This window comes from Leptidea sinapis, chromosome 32, assembly GCF_905404315.1.
Source record: "Leptidea sinapis chromosome 32, ilLepSina1.1, whole genome shotgun sequence".
Lineage (NCBI taxonomy): Eukaryota > Metazoa > Arthropoda > Insecta > Lepidoptera > Pieridae > Leptidea > Leptidea sinapis.
Window position 1 is genome coordinate 1,645,703 of NC_066296.1, and position 19,736 is coordinate 1,665,438.

Sequence of the window (19,736 nt, forward strand, 5' to 3'; positions counted from 1 at the left end):
ATTTATCACGGGGAGTGTTCCAGAGCTGTTTCACCTGATTCCTGCCGCCGAATTCCACCTTTGTACGAAAAGCTACAGATTGGGATATCATCCCCACCATCTGGATTAGTGGTGGTCCTCCACAGTGCGGTTTTCAAGGAGCTTTCTTCTACGTACTACAAAACGATAGAATGAGCTTCCTTGAAGTGTTTTCCGGACGATACGACATGGCTACCTTCAAAAAAAAGAGTACATCTTCCTTAAACGCCGGCAACGCTATTGTGATTCCTCTGGTGTTGCAAGAGAATGTGGTCGGCGGTGATCACTTAACACCAGGTGACCCGTACGATCGTTTGTCCTCCTTTTCCATAAAAAAGGGCTGTTTACTTCTTTCTTTGAATTCAAACATCGTAACTGCACACTACTGTTCAATTCTCATCCTCACCATAATTTATGGATGAGTGGCGTCGATCCACAGTGCATTCTCAAACAACTTATTCCTGCACACAACCAAACTTTTATACTTAGTCTGGCCATAAATACTGTTACCTACAATTAAAAATAAACAAAATATCACATTTGAATTTGTAATCTGTAATTTTTATATGATTGTTATTTTGGCGCCATACATTGTACAATATTATGCGATATTAAAATGGAGCCAAATGCAATTTTTAAAACTCTCCTTACGCTTGGTATAAGTACAATTTTTGTGTACTGGGCTATTAATAGGTACAATGAGACCTCGTCTGTTTGTGACAGAAAATCAAATCAGTGAGGGAAAGAATTCCTGTCTGAAAGCAAAACATTTTATCTCGGGAGATGAAGATAGCACCTAGAACCATTAGCTTAATTTAAAAGATGACTTAGGAATTGCAGCCTATTGGTAGCGTACTGGTCATTTCTCAAGTGATAATTTAAAAAAGAATAGTGTCGTATAATCGAAAAAACTACTTAAGCGGTACGCAAAGGGAGGTCACAGAAAAATGATGAGAAAATTAAACAAAATGACCGTATTTATGCTCAAAGCTCTAAGGAAGCTTCCTAATCAGTCGACAGAGTGCAACGGAAAGTGATAGTGCCCAATCCAACTTCAGTGATGGTTTCGTGGGGTATTAGCTATGAAGGAGTGAGCGAGCTATACTTTTGTGAAAAAGGTATCATAACATCGGCACAAGTGTATCAAGATACCATTCTTGAGAAGGTAGTGAAGCCCCCTAGCAACACTATCTTCAATGGTTAAACCAAGAATGGTCCTTCCAGCAAAACTTGGCACCGGGTCATAAAGTCTACACAGTCTTGGTTGGAAACGTGAGTGTCGGACTTTATCAGAGCTGAAGACTGGCCGTCTTCTAGTCCCGATCTTAATGCGTTGGATTATGATTTATGGTCAGTTTTAGAGAGTACGGCGCTTGGTCTAAACGCCATAATAATTTCCCCCTATAACAATCCATACGATTGGCAGTGAAGAATTTTCCCATCAAAAGAGTGCGTGCTTCTACTGATAACTGGCCTCAACGTTTAAAGGACTCTATTGCAGCCAATGGAGACCACTTCAAATAAGCTTTATATATTTTAAATTGTTTTATATTTATGTATTAAACTAACACACTGCATAAGTAATAAATGTTATTTGCAATAGAATTTTTTTTTCTTTGTTTCAGTATTTATGGCAAAATTAGGTACAAACCTCACTCCCCGTTATTTTCAAGTACCTACTTTAAAAATGCGTCTGGACTCTTCTTAAAGTAATGATCTTCTGATTTCGCTGGTTTTAAATGAGTATTTCGAATCGAATCAGAAATGAGGAGATCCGTAGGAGAACCAAAGTTACCGACATAGTCCAAACGATTACGAAACTGAAGTGGCAGTGGGCAGGGCACATAGTTCGACGGACAGATGGCCGTTGGGGCAGTAAAGTCCTCGAATGGGGGTCTCAGTAAGAATCGGGAATAACAGCTCCTGGAAATATCTATATCAGAAACATCGAAACATGTTAAGTACATATTCTTTAATGTATTGGATCATGCGGTATTATTAGGTGATTGATAGAAGGTCACACGACTTAAGGACAGAAAACATTGGCTTGAATTTTACTACGTCATACATTTGCTAGCCATAAGTGTGACTTCGAAATATTTCAGTTGCTTAGATTGAAAAATATTTATTTCAGTAATAAAAATGGTACAAACGTAATAGTGGAAGTGACACACCTGTGACAGAAGTCCATGCTGAAGATGCCGTTAGAGTATGAATTACTCCGTAAATGTTCATATTAATTACCAAGAAATCTACGAAAAAATAAGATTAAATTCAGAATTAACAAAAGAATTTTTTTCAATAATGTGGCTATGTGTTGAACACTAAATATTCAATGTTTCTTTCATTGAAAATTTAGTGAAAATTAATGAAAGGAGTTTTACAATTTTCATCTCAAGGCCAGAAATTATCTTGAATTTGAGAAGATTGTGTGTATTTGGCAATCTCATTTGTAATTTCTGAATCAAAAGATTTTACGGAATCAAAACAAAGCTTACCTAAATTTACTTAGTGGGTGTATAACGTAATCTCCACCTGCGAACAACTGCCACTGCTGTTCTGCCATCACCACTGTGTGGCTTTGAAAGTAATGAAATAGTCTTGGGTGGTCACAGGACACTTGGTTCAATCTTTTGAATTGTTCACATGTTGAGTACCACACTCCTTGCTTACTTTGAGGCATAATTTCTGGTTCTAAAGAAATTATGTATAAAGGAAAAAACATTATGAGCCTTTAACTATTGTACCACAGTCTAGATATAACATGTTGGCTTATAAAGTGACTGAGCTGTTTGCATATATTGCACACTTAGCCTCTTGATTGGGCCATTGTGCACATCAGTTAATCTTCTCACTCCAACCAGACAGTCCCCAAAAGAAAGCAGCTTTTTGAGACTGCTGCAGGCATGTGGAAGCGATACTGGTGATTGGAGGACAAGGCACTGTCTGTCACACCTATGTTAAATAGATACTTGTTGTTAAGTGATAGTAATAGGCTTAACAGTGTGTGTTACACTGTACTCCCTATTCATATTTGTATGAATATGACAGATATGGGTTTCCTATATGATACGGAAATATTTTAAAATTTAGATTGTCATAAATAAACACATATTTAATTTTCAGGTGACATAAAATCTTATAGAATATGGATAGAAGTCCTTTCCTTATATTTTTGTCATCAAGAAACAGACAAAAATAATGATTCTATGGATCATACATGATTACCCCAAACTCTAAATAATGCAAAAATGGTCCAACTTCTTAAGAGGCCTGTGTCTTAAACATGCAATGCAACTTATTTGTAAAAGTTTCATAGATCATTCATAGAAAATTTTGCCCTCCACAGCCATTTAGTTAAAATTTTCTTTTTTTTTTGGTTATTAGCCAAATTAGAATACTAAGTATCAATATTTGGGTATCTGTAATTCTATTTAAAGGTTGTTGAGAATGCAGATAATTCAAATTTGAAGAAATTACCGTACACTAACTTAAGTGTGGATAACACTCCCTAAGTTTGATATGGTTTAGCAAAACTACAATTACTTGAACAAACTTTTTAATAAATCTTATAAATACAGCTTACATTTATTAGTGTATTGACATTATTTTAACAGTCATACATAGATTCCTACCCATAACAAAAGAAATAGTATACCAAATCCAGAGAACAATGATGCAACCAGTGACAACAACAGTTCTTTAAACAAATCTCTTGATGATTTAGTACTTGTGACTTCATATACGAAGAACCACGCGGTAAAAAATATCCCAATGCTCAGTAACAGCAGAGTAAGATGAGGAAATACCGCGGGATTTATCGGTGATACATGACGTACCATTGACTCGATCTCCAACTAGAAACAAAAAATATCCTTTAGGAAAAGTTATGTTTACTAACACAACTAACTGTATGATAGATTTTAACTTACACTCATATTGCTTTAATGTTTGATACCGGCAAAATAACCAAAAAACAAGATATTTATTTGCACAAAATATAGGTTCTAATCTAGTTGTAATTTTCAATTATTTGTGCTGAAATGCGAGTGATTTAATGTCACCATTATGTTGTAGACGTGTTGACAATTGACATCTGACACAAAGATTGTTCAGAAAACATCCCAGAACAAAAAGACTAGACTTCTAAAAGCAAATCGGCAATAAAAATGTAAAATTTGAAAATTAAAATGAGAAGTAAATACATAAAGCATAACTGTATTCCATAATTGTATATTATTTATTTAAGTGTATTTTATCACTGTCTTCATAGCTGTGCTTATATGTCACAAAACACTTGATAACAGAATACGTATTGAGATGTCTTCTGGTTTACGGCCAAATTTTATTTGAATATTAATCCTAGAAGTGAGGGTTATCACTTTAAAAACATAGGAAATTGTTTAAAATGTATTATGTTTATGTGAATTTTGTATAAAGAATTCAGAGGGCTCCCGGATCAAGCATATTTCCTTATTTTTTATATTCACACTTTTATCTTTATCGATATTTTGACGATATTATAGTGGCATGCACTACCTTAATGGAATCAAAAACGGCTCCATGTGTCTTTAAATTGAAGTTGATTGCCGCATGTCGTCTCTTTCTATCGCACAACTAGGTGTATTGGATGAAAGTGTGCCACTACTTAGAAAATGTTCAACTAAATGCGTACTTTCCATTATTGCTCCAAGCCTGTTATAATTTTGTTTCACATACCGTTGTTGATTTGTAAATATTAGGTTAATGTGAAATTTTTTCTTATTTATAACTTGACAACTTAATTTTTTAAAAAAAAATTAAATGAAATGTTTCGGGGAACTGGCATAGCCCGACGCGCTCCGGGCACTCTATGCCTTGTTAATACAACAATAATAGTAGGCAATGGCACATAGACCAAGTATAGTAACTAGACTAATTGATAGCTTCCGTCTCACTCACATGAGAAAAAGAAAAACGCGGGTCTGATGTAATGAAATGAGATAGAGTGATAAGATTTTTTGTTCCATCATGTGTGCCGGTTTTTTCAAGGTCAGCACACCCGGTGTGCTAAACAAACTTGACAGCGCTGCACAGATATTTTGTTTACTTTTTTTGCGTCTACAAAAATAGCTATTATTGTTGTGAAACGTGTGAAATATCCACTATTTATCCAACAATTGACAATTTTAAGTAGAATCGAAGGAAATATGGTGCAATGTTGTATTTTACCATGTAAAAGGGATAGTGAAATAACACTTGTGTTATATTATATACTTGTGTTATACTATTGTAACTATAATATAGGATATTATAGTTACAATAGTATAACACAATACTAATATAGGATATTATCTGTCTCATGTTGGCAACGGCAAACCGATGTCTAGTTACGATACTTGGTTTATGCAATGGCACTGGGGAAATCAAAAATATTGACTATATAGGCGGCAGACAGCTGCTCGTTAGAGTATGTTCTGTGGACAGCTGTCAAGTGTCACCTGCATTATCAAAAGTCAAAACACCATACAATTAATAAATAATTATTAATTACATACTTCATAACTTTTTAAGGATACTGAACATGCAAAATAAAATAAAACAATAATAATTATAATTATGCTATCATGGTTTTTTTCATGAAGCAAAAAATCATTGAAAACTTTAATTTCTAAGTTTAAGGTTTATTATGTGCGATATGTCCTCTAAATGCTTTATAAAAAGTGTAAATACTGCAGGTGCTGTGCCTTTACAAAGAATGGAAATTAGCACAAATGAAGATAAAGTTATGTCCTACGAAGAAAAATGTGTGGGGTCGACATTGTTTTTTAAGTGTGAAGCTTGCCCTTATATGGCCCTTGCTGAAGATGACATTAAATTTCATTTATTCACTGCTCACCCTGAACTCGCTAAGAGGAATGGGCTTGCCGATAATATCCAAATTGCCTGTCCTGGATGCGCTTGCAGCTTCGATACTGAAGAGACCCTAAGAACGCATCTACGTAACCATCATAAGATGGGTATTAAAGATGTTAAAAAAATGGTTAAGAGCTTAGTTCAAATAGCCTTGAAAGATGCAAAGTTAAAAAAAGAGGAGCCTTCATGTGGGGCTGGTCCGAATTCTCACCAAGATTTGCCTGAAGTTAAAATACCACAAGTAATAGAGATTGTTCCGGATATGCAAAGTGCCAACATTGAAGGTTTACCTAAAGGTGTTGCATTTATCTCAATGGAAGAACTGAATAAAATGAGTCCACCAAATTTTGAGAAAGTAGATCCCAAAGAAGTGATCCAAGAAGCTAGTATAAATATTGTTTACCCTAGTGAAGCATCATCTCAATATGTTTCAAAGCCCAGCACATCACATACTCCCGGTCTCATTCAAATCTCAAGTGTGACTCCAGATTTGATCTCATCTATTCAACCCCAATTCACAACTGAAAAATCACCTGAACCAAGTAAAAAAGAGGAACAGGAATCTCCAAAATCCTCAAAACAAGTAAGGATCTCAAATCAGTTTGAAGGTGAAGCGCTCAATCTTGACCAGAGCTTAAAAAAAGGAATCCTTTGTTCTGTAAATAACTGTCATATCAAGTTAAAAGATTTGAAGAATTTGTCATATCATAGAAAATGTCACCAGGGTGGCAAACTAATTTGTCCCGAGTGTGGTTGTGCTTTCTCAAATACTGCACCACTACATACACATCTGTGGAAGTTACACGCAATAGATTTAGAATTGCCAACTTGTGAACTATGTGGATATAAGACATACAAAAGACATAGGTTGTTCCAGATACATATGAAGTGTCATAAGGCAACACATAATCATACATGTAAGCAAACCCTTTCTTATTTTTAGTAATATACTAGCTCATAGGTCCTCAACTTGTAGCAGCAACTTGGGGCAGTAGAAGACCCAGAGAAAATTAGGGGGCATTGAGATGGCGCAGATGGGGCGTGGGTAGTTTAAAAAATATAGTCTAAAAAGGCAAAAAAATACACAAAAATACTCTAGAAAAAAACATATTCTTAAAGTGGATGGTGAGCAAAATAAGGTTGACTAGGTTAACTATGTAGTAGCTTATGATTATTTCCCTAAACTAGGGCTTCCCAAACTTATTTTAACTATGAAGCCATTCGGAAATTATATACATAGAAACTTATATGAAAGCAAACACAAAAGACTCTTTTCGTTTGGTCTTAATGAAAATTCTGTGCTTTCTTTTCTGAGCATAGTTTCTCAAAATGAGGCTTAAGTTATGAAATTGCCGCTCTCATCTCTGTCTCTAAATTTATTTTCGATGTGTACTTGTTCTTAATTACTGCAACTGCAGAAAAACCTGTCTCACACATATGTGATGTCGTGATGCCACATCGACACAGACAGCCAACCTATTTAGATCACCTAGACACAACGTTTTGGGAAGCCCTGCTCTGCCCAATTTTTATCTATTAGATTTAGCACAATATTTGAGAGTGGGCGGTATTACACTACAGGCACATGGTAGGATGATGGAAAATGGCAGAAATGTGCAAATATTAATAAAAATATCCTAATGAAACCTGGTTCTTGTTGCTGTTCTGTACGTATTATGGAGTTTATCTTTTTCCAATGGAATTTTTGTGTGTTCAAATTAAAAGATAAAAAAACATTTTCACAATAATACCACTCAGTCTTGCAGTTTCTATAATACCATGTGTTCTTTGTGTGGGTAAACAGGTATTGCTAAAGAAAGACTACCATGGTTTTCAATTTATGCCCAGAATTCTATACTTATTCTAACTTCAATAATTAAAACTTTTATACTGCAATCCCTAGAAAGTTATAAATAAATATAAATGTTGGTTGGGTATTTTTATTTTTACATTAAGTAAATATTTTTAACTTTTTTTATTAAATCTGCAAAATATATAGGGTCAGAAAGAAGTTCTGTTGTAGTTTGACTTCAATAAAAAGTGCCTGATGAGCTTTTTATCTAATTAATATCTATGAATAAAAATCAATCTAATTTTATTTTACAATATAGTCTCCCTTTCGCATAATACACTTGGACTTTCTTGTAACCCTTCAGATATGGCTTGAATTTGCAGTTTGTTTTGGGAAGCTTCCTGTAACATTCATCAGGCAAACCATGAATTTATACACAAATTTTATTTAAAAACAAAATTGGTGAATGACGCTGGACTTGAACCCGCGATATCTCGCGTCCCGGACGAGTGCTCTTCCACTGATAACCTGCTCATCCCCAAAATTTGCATATTAGGAAATTGACTTGAGATGTCGCTCTTGCAAATCAAAACAATTTGTTATTTTTTATAGTTATAACCCTCACTTCTGGGATTAAATACATCGTTCGTAAATTTTGTTTTTAAATATAATTTGTGTAATTATTCCCAGAAGTGGGGTTGAATGAACTTGAATTTTTTTGTTGATTATAATTCGACTATGGTATTACTGTGAGGCCATTTAGTAGTAACTGTTTTGTTCTAATCAATCAGTAAGTAGTGGTCTAGGTGGTGAAGTACTATTTCAGCATTCGACGCTACGTGGTCTGGTGACTTACATGGCCTGCCTAAAGGGTCCGCGCCTTCTCGCCACCCAACAGTATATTCCTCGATAAAGTAAATCATGGGGTCACGGACGATGTTCTAGACACATCTCTGTTTTCCCTTTTTGCTCATATCTCCTTTTCGAATGACTCTTGCGCTTATCGCGCAACTGATGAGTTCCGTCGTCTTTGCGACAAAGAACGAAAGTCACAAACCATTACCCTCCCAATACGGCGTAGGCATAGTCACGAATCTCTAACGGATTAAGGAGGAGTCATGATATTCAAGTGTGTGGGAGATGTCTAAACCTCACTACTAATCTTAGATTTCCCGGGTTCGAATCCTGAAATGTTTGTTTCCGAGTCATGGATGTTTGTATGTATTTATGTATGTTTAAGTAAGTATATTGTATTAAATATATTGTTGTCACAAGACAACAATGGGTAAAAACCCATAGTACAGGCTATGCTAGTTTGGGGCAAGATAATTTGTGCAAAAGTGTGTCAATATTACTATTAAAATTACTAAAGTCCAGGCCAATATTATAATCAAAGGCCGGCAACACATCTCTTGACACCTGATGTTACGGATGTCCATGGGCGGTTGCCTCACCTCTCCCCATCCCGTGAGAATCTTGCCCGTTTGCCCCCTCTTATATAAAAAAAATTCTACGCCACATCTAGGGCGGTGGTCTAACTACCTCACAGGAATGCCTAACAATCTTTACAACAGGTTGGTATTTAACAACCAACCCGCAACCGCAGCAAGAGACTCTATCTAGACATATAAAATATTATCTAATAATGTTTCAGGTTCAATATGTTCAAAATCATTTAAAAATTCAAACCAGCTGTCTAAACACAAAATGATTCACAAAAAGGGTAACCCCGTGGAATGTCCCATCTGTAAGGTTCAAATTGTGAGTGAACGACGGCTCAAGCACCACATAGCAACAGTACATGATAAGCTGAAGCCTATAAAATGTACAGAATGTGAACATTCATTCTCAAAAAGACAAGATCTTATATTGCATATGAGGTCCCACACAGGTCAGTTCTATCTTATATCTTTAAAAGAGCAATTCTTGCTTATATAATATATAATATGAGTCTCGGAAACGGGTCCAACGATTTTAATGAAGTTAAGTACACAGGTAGTTTCGGGGGCAAGAATCGATCTAGTTAGGTTTTAATTTTAAAAAATGTACGTGTTTTAATGAGAAACTGCTACAATAATATCAGAATACAAAGGCAAATTTCGCCACTATATACAAGACTATGGTCTTAATCTATGGCATAATAGCTCATTGGGTGATCCGGAAAGCAGAAGACACCGGTTTGAATCCAGATGTCCTATTAGTTTTTTTTGTTCAAGTTTTGTACCTTCTTAAAAATCCGAGCAAGGCTTGGTTGTCCAGGTACTGATTTTTAATACTCCATATTATTGTTGCTAACGGCATACTGCGGGCAATAGTCAATGTACCGTGGTTCACAAAATCATCAGAAATCCACAGAATATCTTAAGATACCGACTTTTAAAATATCAGAGATCGAGCGGTACCGGGTGAAACATAAAGATTATCTTGAACAACACTCTAATGTATTAAGTACAGAGCTGCTACAAATTCCAGTGGTAAAGCGACTGAAACATGACCACATATTATAAGGAGGAGGCGCGGCATTGGCCGCTCCACTCTAACGTATAGTTCCTGTAACAATTCCGCTTATGGTCTTGTTGACCGATTGCAGAAACAATCAATTTTTTTTTTTATTATTTTTGCTAGCAAGTAAAAGTCTAATAACCATATCCATGAAAATCTTTAAGCTTCAGGAAATTCCCAAACTCTTGGTTCTCTTAGTCTCGCTGGTTCTTGAAGTCACAATAGGTTTGTTCCTTTCAGTTAGATCACTTATACCTACTGGTTTAAGCAAGGCCCTGACGCTGCTCCATTCATACGAGTTCTCTGGCATCATCTTATATGAGTAAACAAAATGGCGTCATCTAAAAATAATTGGAATGAACTGTTCGGCTCTAGTACTTATGTACTTTATCAAATAAGATTCTTCTTTCTCAATCTTCAATTCAATTATCCTCCTCATCAACTTTTAATGAAAGTCTTAAAATATAATTCCGGCACGATTCCATTAAAACTATAAAAATGCGTTTTTCTATGCTCGATTCGGCCTTTCGAGTTACGCAGAATATATAATAATATACAAAAATATATGCAAACCTATGTTATGTAATTATGAACATCTGAATACATGGTAATTTTTTTACAGGTGACAAGCCTTATGCCTGTGAGCAGTGTAACTATAGAACTTCAGATCACAATGCATACAGAAGGCACAATAAAATGCATTCAAAAGATGGTGTGTATAAATGTAAATACTGCCCATACACAGCCATACAATCCACAGTATTGACTTCTCATATTATCTCAAAACATCCCAATATCTCATCAAATGACATTCATTGTTGCCCTTACTGTCCATTCAAGTCAATAAATAAAGATAAATACGTTGTGCACATTACAACACATACAGATAAAGAAGGCATACATTTGCTATTGGAAATGAATAAGAATAAAACCAACAAACCAAGTTGGACAATACCCAGTGAAACTACTACTCAAACCGCTAATAACGATAATACAAATGAACAGAACAATGAAACTAATTCAAAAACAGTAAATCGAATACCTATAGAAGTATATGATTGTGATAGTTTACCTGAAAGACAGGAGTTCTCTACAAAATATTGCACTACTTCCTCAAATACAGATATTGTGAATAATTTTAGTGATCAAGATGCTGTTACAGATTTGAGTAAGGATTACAATAATTCTGATTGCCTCATAACCGAAAGTCCAAATAATACCATAGAGAGGCATCAATTTAATACTCAACATTCATTGCAAATGACATTCAATGTATCACAACCTAACCTGCATTTTCTTAATACTTCAGCATCTATAGAACAGACACTATTGCAAAGTACGAACGTAAATTCACTCGCACCGAATCATTCTTCAATGGGTGATAATATCAATAATAATATAATGTCAAACTTTCCCATAAGACTACCTCATTCACCAGTATCAATGCGAAACAATATAACATTTAAAGCTGTTGATAAAATAACAATGCCCATGTCTAGAGTTACAGGACCTATTATTAAACCCACTCAAATATTACCTGTTCCATCATCTAGCCATTCCCCAATAAGTATTTCAAATGAACTTGAGGGAGTACCACGAAAAAAGGCTAAAATATCTGTAAAAAGTAATTTAATATTGAAAGGCCCTGATCAGGTTAACATGTTTCATTCACAACAAAAAATGGCTTTTAAACAGTTGCAGGATAGTGAAAGATATGGACTTGGTGGTCCTGTCACATTTAACAATTTAATTCATGCAACAACTCAATTTATGCAATTACCTACAGAGCCTGTACTAAGTGAATCTCCAAACACAATCATGAGTTATACACCGGATAGTATGTTGAGTGATACAGCAACCACTCCTGTAGAAAACGAAATGACCACTGATTCTCAAATATTTTCATTTAACCAGCAACTGAATGGAACAATGCTTCCTACAACACAGAAATTACAAACAAATGATCCAAGTTATATCAAGCTAGAAGCGACAATAAAACAAAATACACAGTCGCCTAGTCTGGAGAGAATGTGCAACGTAAATTTGATGAGCAATCCAGCTTTGAATAGAGAATATAAAGCATCACCGCCCTTGGAAGATATTCATAAAAACATTAATGAAATAAAGAATGAATTAAAATCGGACACATTTTACAATGTTCCCCTAAGCGATGCAACTACAAATCCACCATTAATTGACCAATATCTCATTGATAATATAATACCGGAACAATATCCATCCCATATGGACCTTTCAGCTGTAGTGATGCAAGAGTTAACTGATGAACACAATGACGTAATTGAAATTGATGATAATTCAGACGATAATAAACTATTACCACGGTTTGATATGAACTTCCCTTTGGAATCCTTGTACTTGATGCATAACGATTTTCATTTCTTAGAAAATGATGGCCAATTAAACAGCAGTTCAGAGATGAATGTTAATGAAATTAACAGAATTGTCACAGAGTTGCCGCTGACAAATCAAAAAGAGAGCTTAGAAATAGCACAACCGGAGAATGGTGACTTTGGTTATATTCAGGGCAAAAAGGATCCAATGATGAATACGTCAGTTAGACCGTCTACAAATAAAATCAATGTAAAAAATATAGAGTTAATGAAAAATTAATATAGTTACATAAAGTACGTAAGTTATTATATAATATACACTATTAAATTGTAAATTGTTATCTGGTTTGTAGTAATTTTAAGAATGAAAATAAAAGACTGCATTTTGTTGAGTTATAAAGTTTCATTTAAACTTTCCTATTTGATTCTACCGTTATTTACTATCCAAACATCTGACATGTATAGCGATAAAATCTTTACTATCCCTGATTTCTTTTGAAGTGTGTAAGTCCCATTCTTTACCGATATCTTCAAAAGGTTCCGGACAGGTATACACATTTTTACTATGAGGTCCTATAATTATTACAACATTTCCATTAAAATTTTCCATGTACTGTCTAAATGCAGGTCCATTGTTAAAATAGCAAAATAATATTGTAGTTGTTGGTTTCTTGAGCAGGCTGATTGTGTTATAATCTAACGCAGGCGACGCTATGATAAGTTCTATGAATGTGGGCGGGGCATACTTGCAAGCCCACCATGAACCGTCAACTTCGATTCCTGAAACTGGTATATCTGGAAATATGTATTAATATTAGTAAGGTCATATAAAATATCGGTAAAAGACCTGCAAACACATCATGCGCTGTAGCATACTTTCAAGACCCGAGCAGATTAGATAGGTACTTCTACCACAAGGCTCTATTATTGGACCCTTCCACTTCCTAATTTATATAAGTTTTATATGACGAAGTAAACAATGCTCTATCTGACATCGTGTACTAGTTTAGCGCCAATAACTTAATGTTAAATTGTCATAAAACTAAATATAGGTATTAAATTTACCGCACCAAATGTCAAATTGTCATAAAACTAAATATAGGTATTAAATTTACCGCACCAAATGTCAAAAATGTAGATGCGAATATTTTATTAAGCGGAGAGGTGGCGAAAACCAGTGCAATCTGCTATTATTCTTGGCATTACTCTTGATTCCAAATTTGCAATGACCCCATATTGAAGGATTGGCGAATAGGCTTAGTTCTGCAATATATGCGGTTAAAAAAATTAGACAGTTAACTGACATAGATACGGCGCGACTAGTATACTTTAGTTAATTTCATAGTTTTATGTCCTCTGGTATATTGTTATGGAGCAGTGTGGCCGATATTGATACCATCTTTATTTATTTATTTAAATTAAATTGCGTTACATCCGACTTATTTACTAAACTAAATTATTATCACATGCACCTCATAAGGCATAGCAATGAACGACAGAAGGGCAGACATTCAAATATTTTTTTCCTCTAAGTATTCGTTAATAGAATAGTAATTTTTTTCCAAAAGTAACTTTTTCAAAGAGCTGATGAATTTTTTAATATTGGTTTCGGCTTTTAAGTGTTAACTTATTATAAATTTTAACTGAACTTTTTACTTTATTCTGCAGAAGAGAGAGATCCTAAAGAATCATTAAGAGAAAAATTTAAAGAAATAAACATTTTGACTGCTGCTTCTCAATATATTCTTGACAATGAATTTGCTAGAAACTGTGACAATCATAGTGTTAACACGAGGAACAAACATAAACTTGGTAGTTATGCCTAATACTCGGTTAAGTCGAGTTAGAATTCTTTTATTGGGCGATGTATATGCTTCTACAATATGATCCCAGAAAATGTACAATACAAATGTGTAACGAAATTTAAAAGTATTGTTAAAAAACGTTTGTGTGAGAAAGGTTACCTGGGAATGAAGCGAACATCTTCAGGCTCTTTAATTATAAATGTTTATTGTACGATATTACATTGTAATCCATATTTTATAAAAAAAAAGCCCGCTGAGTTTCTTTCGCCCGTTTTTTTCTCAAGTCTGAGGCAATCTATTTTGAATGGATGGTACGTTTTAACGTTCAATAAGTGATTTTGAATGAAAATATTTGAATTAACAATCGGCGTATCGGAAGTCTTAAGTACAGGGGCTGTCTAGCCGAGGATTAAACAGTCACTCATGTAATCCTGGAATGTGCTGGGGTGGCCGACCAACGGGCAACAACCTTAGTAAATACAAGGTCGCTCCAGGAAGTCTGCGAGCACCCCAGTAGTGTTCTGAACTTCTGGAAGGAGCTGAACTGGTTGGAATGGCTTGCCAACATTGTACTCAAAAAGGACCCAACTTAGTGGTCCGATTGCAGAAACAGGCTCCTGTTTCTGCAATTAGACCACAAAGTTAGGTACATTTTACCAATAGCACCCAAGAAGAATACTGCAAATGCCATGTAAAGATACTACCGCCGAACTACGTGTATATAGGCTAAGAGAAAACTACATGGCACTAAAAAAACCATGGAGCCTACAATAGAAATAGGTTAAAACAACGAAGAGATGTCTCTGTGTGACGGACATAGTTCGATGTTATTGGCTCTGCATTCTCGCAAGCAAGAACTCCCATGAGTCGTTATAAGATATGGTGAGATATTGCTTCCATCTGGTGGGCCAATTGCTCGTTCCGCGTTGCTTATTTCCTTAAAAAACATACGGGTACATACCAGTAGCTTCGTGTATCATCCATTCCAACAAACCGCTGCCACAACCAATACTTAATATCTCTCCACTTCCGAGTTTCTCCATATTCAGTCTGATAAATTCAAAATCTTCTTCTGCTGGAAACACCCACAGCAGCTTATTTCTGTCTGGGTGATTGTGATATTTATTTACAATACTTCTCCAATCGCGTTGTCCGTAAAGTTCTATCACGTCCTCTTTTATTTCTTTTTTCTGCATTTTATCTGAGTTGGCTGTAATATTATTAGTTTATTTGCTAGAAGGTCGTACGTTTTAATTCTAAACGTTGACTCGAAAGAATATATTTATTTCAATACCAATTGATTCTATATATTGTGCAACAGATACGTATTTGCGTAGATTTGTACATATTCAAATTAATATTCTCTTATATACTTAGTACCTACAGATCTACTCAATAATTTAAATTAATATTCTTTGGCAAAATATTGATTTACCTTGAGTATTACTTGGTGCTATACTAAAGTTCAATTTTATCTCGCAAAGATCTCCGTTAGTTATCCGGCGGCACACATATTCGCGTTGAATCGCACCACTTACAGATGATTCTGCTAGCTCAAAGAAATGATACTCATTATTGTTAAATTTATACTTTTTACCACTTGAGAAATGATTGCCATTCTTTTCAAATTCACCATCATCTTCATCGTTTTACAAATCAAATTATCCACATGTATCACACGTGTTTCTCTCCCAAACAAGGCATAAATCAATTAAACGCATTAAAAGTTATGTTATTGTATACGAACCTAACTAATATTGATTAATTAGATAAAAGGTTTCTTCCCTAGCTCCAAAGCAACTTTACGGTTCATATTTGCCATACCACAGATGTAACTCCGTATATTGCACATAAGCACGTACGTTCTTTCTTTTCCTTTACCTAAAATATGTGGGAACGGTTTACTCGTATGGCAAATTCTACTAACCACAGAATACAAAGCAGGTTTATGGGGCACTAATGATATTAATACCTAATTAATTGCCTTGAATAGAATGATTTATTTATTTATTAAAGCCTATTACAATATAAAAATATAACCTACTAATTAATTTCATTTAGTTATTACATTTTATATATCATCCCACTGCTGGGCAAAGGCCTCCCCTCTTCTTCTTCCCTTCTTATTAAATGCTGTGCATGACCTTAGTACTCCTTCGTTATTTATTTACTAGTTCGTCTCTCTTCCTCTTATAAAGAATAGAATAATTAGTAAGCCAAAAACAATCGAATTTAGGTAAGTTCAAAAGTAAAACTGCGTCGAATCGTTGCTATTTGACGAAAAAATGTGAATTTTGGAACCTGGCTGGTAAATAAGACGGTTCAACACGCTACTACAAATGGAGGACGTCTTATTTAAAATCCGTTTTGCTTGACATTCTTGGTAAATATTCGATTCACGTGAGCGTTTAACGAGTTACTGGTTTTAGTAAATTCTGATTTCGAAATAAAAATTTCGAAGTGAAATACTTATTTCATTACTTTTGTATGAGTACATCTCTGGCGAACTTCCCATTGAGTTAAATATTGGCTACCTCCCAACATTGTTGTTATATAATATTAGTTGCCACGTAACTAGAAACTTATAGGTAACTAGAATACGAAATGTATAATATATTTAGAGTGAAAATCCATAAGATCTCTTATGGGAAACCATATTTGGTTTCAGACAATGGGGTTTATTAAGAAGCTATGATAAATATCAATGGCATTAGTACACCCACAATACCTACATCTCCTTTCTTTTAAGGAATAGGCAATGTTAGGGGCCGAACTAGGATCTAACCGACTTGCGGTAAGACTATAAGCACTTTCAAACAGACATTATTATACGTCACAGGTGATCAAGTCAAACGTTAAAACATCATTATGTCGGGCTAACAATAATTAATAAGAGCGCGTATTTGATTCGCGACGAAAACTTAACGTTTTTGAGTTTTTTTCCAGAGTTATGTCGGAATGTTATAATGTCATGACCATAGATTTTGCTTGGCGAGAGGTGGACGAGCTGATTCTCGTTATTTTAGTCAAATGTGGTTTAAACATGACCGGGCTACGTCCAAGAATAAAAAGGCATAGGACATATTACTATGACCTACGTCCTACAGATATTCGCATCCTACCTAGGACCCTACCTGGACCTAATCTAGTCAATAAGTATGTAACATAAAATTTTTGAAATTGAGCATATGTCTATTCCCATTGGCATACAGCTAGACCGTGGTTCGTGATCGCTTCAAATCACTTTGCAGTGCTTTTGTACCGCCCTCACACACCGTTGTACTGAACTCTGAGGCTCTAGAGGCATAAAAGGCATTTATTTTCTAAAAATTGATTCCTTTTAGAATTCTTTTTGATGTCATTTCTAATATGTCAGATGAGACACTGGAGCCCTATTACGAAAATCGAAATACGAAGTTTCGGTTGACGGATCGTACATTTTTCTATTACGAAAGTGTTTCGAATCCGAAGATCGAAACGAAGTTCGAGATTAGACATTTTGTCTTTCGTTTAGCTTATTCCTAAATTCACTCGACACTTACGTTTTCGTTGTTTGACATTGTTATGGTCGTAACAACAACGTCACATTTAACGACAGACTTATATGTTTCGTTTTAGATAAAACATATTTATTTTATTATAAAATGGCACGTTTTTTAATGTACGAAGAGGTCTTCTTGTACGAAGAAAACCTTGAAAGAGCAAGAGAGCGACGTCGACTCCGGCAATATTTATTAAATAAACAAATTCCCGATGGTTGATTCCCTAAATTGTTATGAATTATCGCCATAATCATACTTTATTTGAAAAACTTTGTGAAGAGATTATACTAATAAAGCCACTATAAATGTTTCTATTCTATTCTATTCTAAATAATACTTACTCGCATATAACTTTCACTTTACTTCTGAGAAAATTTAAACTAAAAAACCGCGAAAGTATGATAAACTACCACAGACTAAATAAAAATATAATGCAGTAGATGACATGATACGTCAAATTTAATTTAACTAATAAAGCATAATTTCTTGCAGTAAAATAGGATTATTTTTTAAATAGATAACTTAAACGGAATATAAAGCAATTCCATTATTTAAATACATGTTAACATAACGAAAAACTTATTTGTAAATTTCTAATTTGTTATCGGTTTTGGCACGATTTACCGGTAATATAAGTATGTACATTCATATCATCTTTGTACACTTTTTTTATGTCTATAGTTCCGAAACGAATTACGTCCGCACTATACGGATCCGACGTACTTTGGTAATAGGATTTAAATCGAAGTTCGTCGTTCTTTCGTTTCGGACCGAAACTACGTATTTCGATTTTCGTAATAGGTGCCCTGGTCTCTTCGTCTAAAACGTCATACTCACCCAACTCGTCCGCTTATAGTCTTGCGACTGATTGTAGATCCGACTTAGATAAAAAAAAACTAATATACTAGACACTACTACCGCTTCGGAAACAAATGGTGCTGTGAGAGCAGAAGCGGCGCAAGAAACTCTTCCAGTATTCTTTTTATTGCGCTCTTTATGAAATATATGTACAATACTGTACTGTCATTGCTATTGCTATAAAATAATCATAATCTAGTCCCAGGCTGTCGGATCACTTAGATATTCAGCTGTGGAGTAAGTAATAGGATTTACGACATTTATTACATTATATTTTATAGATATTATACATCTCTTTCTGGAGATAAGAGTACGGCACTCGACGGATCGGGAGAGGTATTGAGTCCTGCCTCCTGACCTGACGGCGCTCAACTTTTATCTTTGGGGACATACGAACTAGTCCAATTGAGGAGGAAACGAGAACCCGGATCGTAAGTTTTCGATACAATTAAGTCCTACATAACGATGCTACAACAGGTTCGTGCCAATCTCATGAAACTTTGCGCAAAATTTATCAAGATGGCGTTACAACCTGCAGTTGAGAGCCATTCAGCAAGTGGATATAATTATCATGAATTAAGTGTTTTGACAACATTGATAAAAAAAATTTTTGAAAGATAAAGCGGGACTGGAACCCGCGACCTCTCGCGTTCCGTGCGAGCGTTCTTTCCAACTGAGCCAACCGTTCGAGTGACGTGTCGTTGATAAAATCTTGTATGCTTTGTTAAACTCTCAGGTTGTGGCTTCATCTACAGGATCTACTTTACTGTTGATAACCTGCTCAACCTCAAGGTTCAGTTGGGAGAGCGCTCGCACGGAACGCGAGAGGTCGTGGGTTCGACTCCCGCATCTTTCATAAATTTTGCTTACAAATTTTATTTGTGTAATTAATCCCAAAAGTGAGGGTTATCACTTTACAACATAAAAATTGTTAAGTGTTTTGAGTACAACATTCTCTTTGTTTAACAAACAT

The 19,736-nt window shown here is 35.0% G+C and overlaps 3 protein-coding genes across 3 annotated transcripts; 1 reads left to right on the top strand and 2 right to left on the bottom strand.

The window, feature by feature from the left end:
• Positions 1-3,560: 3,560 nt before the first annotated feature.
• Positions 3,561-4,119, bottom strand: LOC126974392 (transmembrane protein 258). Its single transcript, XM_050821870.1, has 2 exons — positions 3,951-4,119; positions 3,561-3,875 (listed from the first exon to the last, which is right to left on the bottom strand). Exons 1-2 carry the CDS (start codon positions 3,954-3,956, stop codon positions 3,636-3,638), a joined length of 246 nt encoding a protein of 81 aa, XP_050677827.1. The 5' UTR covers positions 3,957-4,119; the 3' UTR covers positions 3,561-3,635.
• A 1,368-nt stretch (positions 4,120-5,487) lies between these two features.
• Positions 5,488-12,950, top strand: LOC126974385 (uncharacterized). The gene is made up of 3 exons (XM_050821862.1): positions 5,488-6,830; positions 9,360-9,596; positions 10,830-12,950. The coding sequence occupies exons 1-3, from the start codon at positions 5,687-5,689 to the stop codon at positions 12,836-12,838; spliced, it is 3,390 nt and encodes a 1,129-aa protein (XP_050677819.1). The 5' UTR covers positions 5,488-5,686; the 3' UTR covers positions 12,839-12,950.
• Positions 12,942-15,648, bottom strand: LOC126974390 (uncharacterized). Its single transcript, XM_050821868.1, has 2 exons — positions 15,325-15,648; positions 12,942-13,353 (listed from the first exon to the last, which is right to left on the bottom strand). The coding sequence occupies exons 1-2, from the start codon at positions 15,557-15,559 to the stop codon at positions 12,992-12,994; spliced, it is 597 nt and encodes a 198-aa protein (XP_050677825.1). The 5' UTR covers positions 15,560-15,648; the 3' UTR covers positions 12,942-12,991.
• Positions 15,649-19,736: the final 4,088 nt, after the last annotated feature.

Excerpts from the sequence above, each read along its gene's own strand:
- LOC126974385 (XM_050821862.1), top strand. The coding sequence starts at position 5,687 with ATGTGCGATATGTCCTCTAAATGCTTTATAAAAAGTGTAAATACTGCA. Across the intron at positions 6,831-9,359 it reads GGCAACACATAATCATACAT|GTTCAATATGTTCAAAATCA; the intron begins GTAAGCAAACCC and ends ATAATGTTTCAG. Across the intron at positions 9,597-10,829 it reads GCATATGAGGTCCCACACAG|GTGACAAGCCTTATGCCTGT; the intron begins GTCAGTTCTATC and ends ATTTTTTTACAG.
- LOC126974390 (XM_050821868.1), bottom strand. The coding sequence starts at position 15,559 with ATGCAGAAAAAAGAAATAAAAGAGGACGTGATAGAACTTTACGGACAA. Across the intron at positions 13,354-15,324 it reads GATGATACACGAAGCTACTG|ATATACCAGTTTCAGGAATC; the intron begins GTATGTACCCGT and ends ACATATTTCCAG.